The 11,774-nt window shown below is 37.9% G+C and overlaps 1 protein-coding gene across 3 annotated transcripts in view; it reads left to right on the forward strand.

Annotated features, from left to right (window-relative positions):
* Positions 1 to 11,774, forward strand: part of LOC107591002 (receptor-type tyrosine-protein phosphatase N2-like) — a 212,802-nt gene that overhangs the window by 122,204 nt on the left and 78,824 nt on the right. For all 3 annotated transcript variants that reach the window (XM_016279986.1, XM_016279988.1, XM_016279987.1), the window contains one exon: positions 8,772 to 8,836. In XM_016279986.1, the coding sequence (XP_016135472.1) occupies positions 8,772 to 8,836 (65 nt within the window). The remainder of the gene's footprint in view (positions 1 to 8,771; positions 8,837 to 11,774) is intronic.

Consider the following 11,774-nt stretch of genomic DNA (forward strand, 5'->3'; position numbering starts at 1 on the left):
AAAATAACCACAGCATTAACAACAACCTTGAAATAAGAGCGCAAGGTTTATCTGATAATCAGATGCATGAAAGTAGCGTTCGTTGCTATAGCAAACAGACATCGGCACATTTTCTTTCAGAATCATCATTCGCCGATGGAGAGGAAAAGTTCAATACTATAGCATTTTATTTTATGAAAATGAGATAAAGAAGTTTTCGCACTGAAAGAGAAGTGATCTCGCGCTCAAAGAACTTAAGACGTGCCAGGCTACATCTGCAGCTAAACTGAATAAAAAGCAGAATGAACTGAAATGTTTAGACAATAAACACAATAAATAAATAAAATGTATGAATGATGCAGTGCTAATTGACATCATTTATTACAGGACAGAAACTATAAAGTATATTTTCTACCTTATTCTGTGCAGAAAATTGAAATAATTGTTTGAAATATATTAGGAATATATTAGGAAAAATTATTGATTATTGTCCAGCAGTGTATTTGATTTCTTATAGCAAATTCAAAGTAAGAGATAAGAAAATAATTACTTGTAAAAAAAAAAAAAAATCATAATAAAAGACAAAATTATTGTATTTGACTGCTCTGTAACTTCTGAAATGATGGCTACACCCCTGGTGTGACAAAATGTTAGCCAATACATAATACTTTTAAAGCTCTTTTTTAAAATCTTGGCTTACATAAATTTCTGCATATGCCATGTCATGCCATAGCATCATTAAACTAGCATCTACCAATGGACAAAAGTGTTTTTTTTCTGTAACCTATGGTTCCCTTTCAGTCGGTCACTCTCGATGTCACGTCGGATGACCGACGAAATTGGGATCTCGCTTAGAGAGACCAATCCACTTCGAGTGTAAACTAAATTGGAGACGTTTCGGAGCCGCTCAGAAAGAGACCTGCTTGCCTCTCCAGAAACCTCTCACTGCCAGTTGTTCTTCTCCCGGGCCAAGGGAACACTCGGCATGGATGCACTGGCACACTGCTGGCCGCGGGGCCTTCGCAAGTATGCGTTTCCCCCAGTGAGCCTTCTTGCACAGTTGCTGTGCAAGGTCAGGGAGGACGAGGAGCAGGTCCTCTTGGTGGCACCCTATTGGCCTACCCGGACCTGGTTCCCGGAACTAATGCTCCTCGCGACAGCTCCTCCTTGGCCGATTCCCCTGAGGAAGGATCTACTGCCTAAGAGACGGGGCACCCTTTGGCACCCGCGTCCAGACCTCTGGAAACTTCATGTCTGGTCCCTGGACGGAACGCGGAGGTTCTGAGTGACCTACCTCAAGAGGTAGTCAACACCATCACTTCAGCGAGAGCACCGTCTACGGGACACGCCTACGCTTTGAAGTGGAACCTGTTCGTTGAGTGGTGTTCTTCTCGCCGAGAAGACCCCCGAAGATGCCCGATCGGAGTTGTGCTGTCCTTTTTGCAGCAAGGGTTGGAGCGAAGGCTGCACCCTTAAAGTTTATGTCGCTGCAATCGCTGCTAACCACGACCCTGTAGAAGGGAGGTCGCTGGGGAAGCATGACCTGGTCGTCAGGTTCCTAAAGGGGTGAGAAGGTTAAATCCTCCACGGCCCCCCTCTATACCCTCTTGGGACCTGACTCTAGTCTCGGTTACGTATGGTAACCCTCGTTCCCTGAAGGAGGGAACGGAGATGTCACGTCCCGTCGCCACAGCTCCTGTACCACCACTGAGCGGCCGGGTCACCGGCTCGGCTCCTCAGCGAAAACCTGAATATGCGCTGCATCTGCTGCCTACTTATACTCACGCTGTGATCAGCAGCAGCTGGATGCAATAATCGCATGCCAATGTGCATTGGCTCGTTTAGTTTACACTCTAAGTGGATTGGTCTCTCTAACCAAGATCCCAATTTCGTCAGTCATCCGACGTGACGTCTCCGTTCCCTCCTTCAGGGAACGAGGGTCACCATACGTAACCGAGACGTTCTCTAACCATAAAGGTTGCTGTGTAATTTTCCCCCTGACTAAGCATTTAAAGAATTTAGGGGAAGCATTTAAATAATCCTGTGAATGCACTTAAAGAATGCAGAATCGAATCGAATCTAATTGAATCGTTCTGAATTTGCAAAAATCATTCTTGAATCGAATCGAAAACCTATGAATCGTGAATCAAATTGCTGTCTACCCAAAGATTCACAGCCCTACTGGTTACTGTATAATGATTAAAATCGTGAAATGCCCTTAAACAATTAAATAAACTGCAGAATGTTATGTTTTCTAATACACGCAGGAATTGCATGTGTTCAAACAGCACTGCACGAGCTCGCGGCGGTAGGGCTCAAAGTCTGGGGAAATCTGAGGGAAATCTGTGCTGAAACTGTTACTCGTCAGCTGCTCAGTAACATTTTTATGAATTTTTACAAGGCATGTGACAATGCGATACATGCAACAAACGTCTTCCCAAATTCGTAATGAGAATCATTTTTCAGTCTTCCTCCGGGTTTCTGCCAAAATAAACGTTGCGAAAAAGCAAGAACTCCGTCAACATTAATAAATGTTATTATTGTAATTTTACTGTTGTTCTGTAAAATAAAATTAAAAAAAGAAAATAATAATGAAAATAATAATTACAACAGCTCTATTAAAATATTTATTGTAACATTTACACATAGTGTTCAGACTAGGATCTATAATATTTTCTAATGTTTTAAAATAAGTCTCTTCTGCTCAGCAAGGCTGCATTTATTTGTAAGGCAAAAATACATGCCTGATTCAAGAAGGGGGTTTAAAAATGGCCAAAAATTATTTTATATTATTTTACTAACTTATTAATTTTAAGTTAAGTTGTTTTATTGGTATAATGTCTACTAGAATGTAAAAAAAAATTTAATTGTTGTTTTGTAAATTATCTTTATCTTTGAAAAGCAAGACAAAACAGTAAAAAGCACATTTTGGCTATTTAATTTATGCAATGGTGAAAAAATTGGCAAGATGGGGGAAAAACTGAAAAACCATGTTCGGTCTTCGGCCCAGTGTTTCATTTTGTTCAGCTTTAGCCAAGAATTTTCATTTCGGTGCATCCCTATTTAAAATGGACAATTTCCAAAAGTCCTTCAGACATCTTGACTTTTGCAGGACAAGCATAGGGAGCTTAAGAGAGAGAAGTAGCACTTGTTTCTGATGAGTAGTGTGGTTTAAATAAAATCCCCTGTTTCAAAGCCCACAGGCAAATCAAGCTTGATTCAGAGCCAGTCAAACAGGTTGTCATTGTTCCCTGTCCAATGAATCTTTCGATATAAATTGTTGTTTAGGTACATTTACAACCAAGTTTTGGAATCTACCTACCATCACACAAATGGTATCACTGATAGACCTGCATCTTAAATTTGTAAACATTGTGTAAACATTCACACTGGTCTCGGCTTGATATTCAAGAGAGGTTGAGGAATGTTTTGTTGAGGAATGTTTTGACACAATTTTTAGTTTTGTTTTTTCAAACTAAACATTTCAGATTGATTTTAAATGCATTTAAATTGGCTATTTATGTCTTTGAGAGGACTTTCAAAAATGTGATCTATTAGTACGACGAAGGCGTTGGAACAGCTGGAACATTAAGAAATGCATATCTGGAATAAAACTGTAGTGACTGATACAATAGCCGATTAAAGCCAGTTGAAAAACAACTTGAAAATCAAGCCTGACGCATGTTTTCATGGGCTGTCTTGAATAATTTGGAAAGTCAAAGCAATTTTTTACTGAATAAATCAGAAATATACAGCTTCCAGAATTTGTGTGTGTGCGAAACAGATTGTAATTCGCATAGCGCACTGAAAGGGGCTTATGCTATGTACTATATTTTTATTTGTCAATATGACAAATGTCATATATGAAATCTGAAGAAAATCTGTTTCATTTTCAAAGGCCTCATTATTTGCTCTCCATGGCAGCTTTGCAAGACCACCACCTCTCACGATTGTTTGGCTGCTATCTTCTGTCATTATCTGTGGACAGATCTTTTCTCTGTTTATCTTTCATTACCTTTGAACCTCATCCAAATCCAGCACACACTCCTAAACGCAACAAAACACAAACCTTCATGAGGCATTTTTTCAAAAGCAGGGCATCTTAAGCTCACGCAGTCCCGTTCCCCTGAGAAACGCTCAGGCTCCCTAACTCTGTCCCCAGCCTTTCATTTACATTTAAAGTGGCTGCAGACAGGCCTGAGTGCAAAGTGGATGGAGGAGGCCTCCACAGTCTCTGAGCTCTAATAAATGGAGACTCTGAGGGGTTCTGGGGATTGGCTGTGACACAAGGTTAACCTGGGTGCAGTTTCATTCGCAAGAGTGGGTCAAAGCTCAGCACAGGGGAGAGTGAGATTTAGTCCCTCATGTGTGAATATGCGATGTGAGAAGGCATGTTTGTTAACGTGGTTGCATCTGCTCTCATTTAGCATTTCTTCAGTACTCTACAGAGTATGGATATTAGTGGCACAGACAGTATTTCTGCTTGTTTACCACATGTGAATGCAGTCTACATTCCTAGGTGTGACACTGTAATATGTATGATTTAGTAAGATTGCATTCAGTTCCCTCTCAGTCGGTCACTCTCGACGTCACGTCGGAGGACCGACGAATTGGGATCTCGCTTAGAGGGACCAATCTATTTCGAGTGTAAACTAAACGAGCCAATGCACATTGGCATGCGATTATTGCATCCAGCTGCTGCTGATCACAGCGTGAGTATAAGTAGGCAGCAGGTGCAGCGCATATTCAGCTTTTCGCTTCGGAGCCGAGCGATCACATCGTTCCGCTCCTGACTACTCTACGGAGAGAAGACTGAACGAGTTCAGCACGCTCTTGGACCATTATCCAGGTACTTCATTATCAAGAATGGGTCAGTGACACAAGATTGGCCATCAGTACCGCCGCTCTCTATACGCAGAGTACGCAGTTTGCATAGGGCACCGACTCCAAGGGGGGCACCATGCCAGTTGCTCAAAAAAAAAAAACTTTCGTTCTATATTAATATTAACATATACATAAATAAAAATCAAAACATGAACAGATATATATTACATATATTAGCGCCCGCGCCCATGCCTGCCCTCACCTCATGTTTGCGGCTGAATACAAATGGTCATAATTGATGGACAACTAGGCTATACCCGAGAAAAGACATCAGCAGTGCGGTGCAGAGAAAAGACAAATTTAAAAAGTCAGAGATGAAGCCCATGCATCACTTTCAGGAAACTTACGTTCATAATCCTGTGAAACTTTTTTGGCTGTTGACATTAACATTAAAAACATGTCTTAGTGTCAGTAATAATTTCACCACCACCGCATCTGCCTTAATATTCTAGTTTTATCATAGTAAAACTGCTTAATTTTCTTTTGTGTGATTTCTGAATGCTTGAGACCATAAAGTCAATCAGACAACTGTATTAATAAAATCACAGCCATAGGCGACTCTCTAGCTACAATTGTAATTTATAAATAATACAATTTAATTACAATTCATTTATTTACGTTTATATTTTATTAAAGTTCTATTTTGATCACTTATAGGTGTTTTTTTTTTTTACTTCCGTAATATTTGAGGGAGGGGGCACAACAATACAATTCTGCTTAGGCCTTTAAAAAACGTGCTTAGAAATGTACTCTTTGTGGTTATGTTGGTTTCATGTTAAAGTTTAAATTGAATGACTTTAAAAATGTCAAGTGGAGTAATTATCAAGTAAAAAGTAATAACATATTCAAGGAGAAATGAAAATAATTTTACGATACATTTTTAAAGGTAAATTTTTTTATGATGAATTCATTCATTTTAATTTCAAAAATGACATTGTTTTTGTTTTTAAAGACTCTTTTAAAGACCTGAACTTGCCTTGCTTTGCCCAACAAAGGTCAAAATATGTGATATTGTTAGACTTTGACCTTGACACAGTCAAAAATGTCTGTATGGGTCTTCATATGATCACTTCCTGTTTTTTTTTCTGGATTTTGGTTGCATCACATGACTCTTGTTTGGACATTTATTAATACATAGTTTAGAGGTGAAGTTACTATTATTATTATTTTTAAAAATTGACCAAACTACCTAGTTTGCCAGCCATTGTATGAGTTACCTTTTGAATGTATTTTTGAATTAATTAGTGTCACATCTAAATTTAGTTTCATTACGAAAGCAAAATGTTTTCAGCTGAAAATGGCCACGTACAAACAGCCGAGAGTATATTTGCCACCTCTATTTCCGTGCCTGTACAACAAAACAATATATATGACAGTAATAGATGTTTAGTGAGCTTGGATGATCTCTGTCTCAAGAAGTGATGTTGTGGTGCAGAATAGCTCAGCTGTATTTGAGACCCAGACACTAAAATAAAGTGTCTTTCATTTTCTCTCAACCGCAGCAGCTGATAGACACTTTAGTTCACACACTCCCTCTTTCTCGTTTTGTCTCACACACACACACATACACCTGTTTATAGAGACCGAGCTTTAACGCTGTCACAAGCGGGAGAGTGGGAGAAAGACAGTGATGTAAGGAGAGATGAGTCGCTTGTTGATTGTTCTGAGGCATCGTGCTTAATCATATGGAATGTAGCATTAAGAGTGTACGGCGAGAGGAATGGGCTTTGATAGATTAAAATCCTAATTAAAGAGTCTCCAGCAGAAAAGACCAGCTCCGGAGACCAACTCAGCTGGTGTCATTAGCATAGACGTCATCTGGGGGCACTTAAAGAACTCTTTCTCTCTCTTTTCTCGCTCAACTCATTCTGTTCTGTATTTCTTCAGAATGTTTATTTTTCCCCTTTCTCTTTTCTGTCCAGATTCTTCGCCTCGGCTTCCTTGCATTGCCATTTATTTTCACACTTTTCTTGCCTTCTTGCGTGTTTGATGGTCTGTTTTTCTTATGTATCTTTCTCTCTCTACTGCCTCTTAACCCCGCTCCCTCACTCTGTCGTTCCTGCTCCAGCAAAGTAAACAAAGTCAATTATAATTTCACACTGTATAATTATTTTCCCTTCTGTGTAATCTGTAAAAAGCCTTTTAATTCACTCTCTCTTTCTAAATGCACTATCAAAGCTGTGCTTGAAAAGAGCAACTTGCCTGAGAGTCAAAGTAGGAGAAAGCGTTTCATATTATATGTTGAGCTTTTTTTAACTAATGCATTTTGTTTGATTCTATCATCCTAAAATATGCTTCAATCCACATATTAGAGTGTACACACTCTGACGCTTGTGTTGTGCTATGTTTCTTCATGGTTTATAGAACATTGCAGGTAATTGTTCGCACATTTAGATCAGTAACTGACTGAGATTATTCCCACCTCTCGTAATGAACGTGTCTGATGGCCTATTATTTTATTTATAGTTATAGTTATTAACTTGGCAATGTTTCAGAGTAATAATTTTAAAATGTAGAATTTCAACAATGAAATTGCTGCTTTTGGTGCCACTAAATGAAAATGGCTTCATGACATCAAAGGCATCCTTAGGAAAAGTAAAAGTTACATTCTAAAATTGATTTATCACAGATTTATCCCAGTGGCTATCTGTAATAAAGTAAATATGTTTTCATGGCATGATTCAAAAATAATGTTTTTGTGCATACACTCTTAAAAATAAAGGTGCTTCAAAAGGTTCTTCAAGCGATGCCATAGAAGAACCATTTTTGGTTCCACAAAGAACCATTCAGTCAAAGGTTCTTTAAAGAACCATCTCTTGCTTATCTTTTTATAATCTGAAGAACCTTCTTTCACCACAAAGAACCATTTGTGAAACAGAAAGGTTCTTCAGATGTTAAAAGTTCTTTATAGAACCATTTAGACAAAAAGGTTCTTCTATGGCATCGTGAAGCACCTTTATTTTTAAGAGTGTATATTGTAGGAGCAAAAATTCAGCTTTCATCTCTAAGCTGGTCATCAGAACTAACATTACTGCAGGCCAAATTTAGAAATGGTTGATATGTAACACATCATGCTTCTTTACTGTTTCTGTCATGCCAGCAGATGCAGCACTTGAAAAGGCTTGTGTATGTGTTGAAGGATTAAACATGTCACAATGTTACTGAAAGAAACTACTGATTTTAGTGTTCTGAGTAGTTATCAAAGAAAAGATATCTCTGACACAACTGCTTAGTCTCATACAAATTGTTACCATCAAATAAATCCTTTTTTTCCTCTTTTGACATACAAAGCCCACACAGTGTGCCATATTTTTGGACCTTTTATCCGATGAAAAAGCTCTGAAAGCTTTGGATAGTCACATACTGAAAAAATCTGCAGAATTCTGATCCATCAGCTGAAAATATGACGACATCCACAGCGCTTTAAGTAAATTCAGTTATTACAGCCACACAGTGCTCTTTTTTTACCACTACCCCCAGATTCACACAGTAGGATAAATGTTTGTACTTGCAGGCTTCAGGCTGAAACATATTTTGCTTGGTGTATTTTTCCCCAAAGTCCCCAAGTCCCCAAACATACTAAAATCCTTTCTTAGTGCTAATAATTTTTGAAGAGCATTTTACTCACCTTCTCATCATTTTCCATTGTCCTCACACCCTCTTGATTGTTGCTTATTTATATTTGTAATTTCATATATATTTCAATATTCAGATTTTATTTATCAAAAACAAATACATTTCTGGCACATCTTTTCAAATATGGAAAAGCATTTTTAAACAACAGACTCCCTAATGCCCATTCAAATGAGCTCAAACACACCTGTCACACACACATCCATCTCAGCACTGATGACATGCTATAGCTTCTGATGTGCTCTCACTCATTCACACTTTTTTCTCTTTAACAGTTGAGCAGAAAGGACAGCTGGAGAAGGAGAGTGGTCTGCAGATTCTTGAGGCTGGACTGAGTGATGTAAGTCAGAGTAAAGGAGTCTTCTTTCTCTCCCCTCTTCCTCCCTCACCAATGATGACATCCTCCTTTCCCAGAGTGCAACCCCATATTGAATGTGTTTCACTCGCAGAATCTGTCCCTTAACCCTTAAATGCATGAATGTTTCGCCAATCATTATTACATATTCGGGTCTTTAGCGACCCGGACCTATATATCCAGCACGAATGGATCTCTAACTGCTGCAATAGCAAAAAACTCTCTTGATATTTTAAGAACAATTACAGAAGAATAAAATAAAGCATATTTCGTTACCTTTTGAAACTTAAAAGATTTGAGCAGATGATTTTACCATCGCTGTCATCGTCAGAGCGCACTTACACAGCATATTCAACATCTGCCACACATTCACGATCTCAACCTGTTCTCAAAACTATCATTTTCAATGACTTCATATTCAATACTTTGATCACTGGCAGCTTATTCATCACATCCAGCATCAAATGGCAGTGACATTTATATTTCATTGCGTATAGTAATTGCTCTGCAGTAAAGTCATCGGTTACATTTTTGCTGATGATATTCGTTTGTTTTATGCCTGCAGTAATTATGAGTGAAACGTCACGTCATCATAGGGTCTCTAGCGACCCTATACACTTTTTACAAATAATTTATCAGAAAACAGGCATTCTTTTATATTTTACTATTTTTTTCTTGTTATATTGTTTATAATTAATAGATTGAGGAATACTAAGAAAGTTGATGTCTAACTTTAAAAAATGAAGAAGGGAGAGGGTAGAGAATGATGTCCCGGGTCGCTAAAGACCAGAGGTATGCATTTAAGGGTTAACTTAGCATTATTTTATAGATGGTTTTTATATTAAACTCTAGAATGAAATGTCATGGATTAGCAATAGCACCACCAGCATTAAAGGGATAGTTCACCCAAAAATAAAGATTCTGTCATGTACTCTCAGTTGTTCCAAACCTCTATGAATTTCTTTCTTGTCCTGAACACAAAAGAAGAGATTTTTAAAAATATGGGTAGCTAAACAGCTGCTGGTGCCCATTAACTACATACAGTAGTACATTTGTAAGAAAAATTCTAATTATGGATTGGAGACCTTGGGCCTCATTTATAAAATGTTGCGTATAAACCGTCCTAAATTTGTTCTAAGATAATTTCTCAAAAGTGCATAAGTGCGATTCAGAGAAAACGAGCGTGCGCACAAAAACACGTGCATACTCCTCTCTTCCAGATGTGACATTTATAAATCACAAATGATCTTGAAATTATGCGCAGATGACTGGTGTCAGATCTCCGCCCCCTAATTAATAACATTACCATATAAAAGAGCACACGCCAATATCTGAATTTCTATGCTTTAGAATGATGAGCACAAAGAAAAAGGTTTAGTATCACGAAATTCTTGCAAAACTTTAAAAAAAACATTATTGAAAGAAAAATTGGACTTTTCATATCATAATAAAATAAATTATTACACAGTTATGGTCTCCGGTCTGAAAAAAACATGTGCATGTGATTTGACATTTCTTTATATTTACACAGTTTACTAATGCTGCTCAAATGTGCCATTAATGTACTGACACAAAAATATATAGTGTATTTTATACAGATATAACTGATGTAAATGACAAAAACAAAGTTTAACGCTGATGTCTCTATTCATTTTCACAGAAGCAAAGCAGCAGATGTTATAAATAAAAACAGTTAACAATGTTATTGAATAGAATATATTAAAACTGTTATTGCATGACATAGGCCTATTCTAATAGGCTACACAGACAAAACAGTCGAGATACGTTTCTGCATTTTTTTTCTATTTTACGCATTGCTAGTAAATCAAGACTTCACAAGTTCTCTTGTAAAATAAAATAATAAAAAAACAACAACATGGAATAAATTGTGTACAGAAAGCGAGTAAAGAACTCTCAACATTAGGCTACTAAAAAGGTCAGTTTAATCTTGCAAAAACTCCCGTTAATAAAAAATGTGACTGCACTGCACAATTAATCTCTTACACTGCATCTTTGTTGTTTATGATGAATTCGTTGCTTGCACGTACACCGCTTTTATTATTATTGCAGCTTAGATGTTCAAATAGCTGCAGTACTCCGACTTTGCCACAAGGAAAAGTGCGTACGCCTGCTCAGACCCTGACGTGGCGGTAAGTACTTTTCCACGTCAAAGACCGTTTTTATAAATATGAACGTTGCCGTGGATTTTAGTGTACACACACTCTAAGATCAAATCTGTGCGTACGCATGTTTTATAAATAAGGACCCTTATTACTACATTTGTGGTATAGTATATATTATAGTATAGTATATATTCCGTTAGGCTCATCAACCATAACTCCTTCAAAAACAGCTAGAAACCTTGGAGTTATGATAAGATGAATTTCTCAGACCACATTGCTAAAACTGCCCAGTCCTGCAGATTTGCTTTATACAACATTAGGAAGATCAGGCCCTTTCTTTCAGAACATGCTACACAACTTCTTGTTCAAGCTCTTGTTCTGTCCAGGCTGGACTATTGCAATGCTCTCTTGGCAGGTCTTCCAGCCACTTCTATCAAACCTCTACAATTAATCCAAAATCCCGCTGCAAGATTAATCTTTAATGAGCCGAAAAGAATGCACGTCACACCTCTGTTTATCAATTTGCACTGGCTACCAGTAGCTGCTCGCATTCAATTCAAGGCATTAATATTTGCCTACAAAACCACCACTGGCTCTGCACCCATTTACCTAAATTCATTACTTCAGAGTTATGTGCCCTCTAGAAGCTTGCGTTCAGCAAGTGAACGACGCATTATTGTGCCATCTCAAAGAGGCACAAAATCACTTTCACTGACTTTTTCATTAACTGTTCCCTCCTGGTGGAATGACCACAACTCAATCCGAGCAGCTGAGTCCTTAGCCATCTTCAAGAAACGACT

This window comes from Sinocyclocheilus grahami, unplaced genomic scaffold (assembly GCF_001515645.1).
Source record: "Sinocyclocheilus grahami isolate Dianchi unplaced genomic scaffold, SAMN03320097.WGS_v1.1 scaffold136.1, whole genome shotgun sequence".
NCBI classification, from domain to species: Eukaryota; Metazoa; Chordata; class Actinopteri; order Cypriniformes; family Cyprinidae; genus Sinocyclocheilus; species Sinocyclocheilus grahami.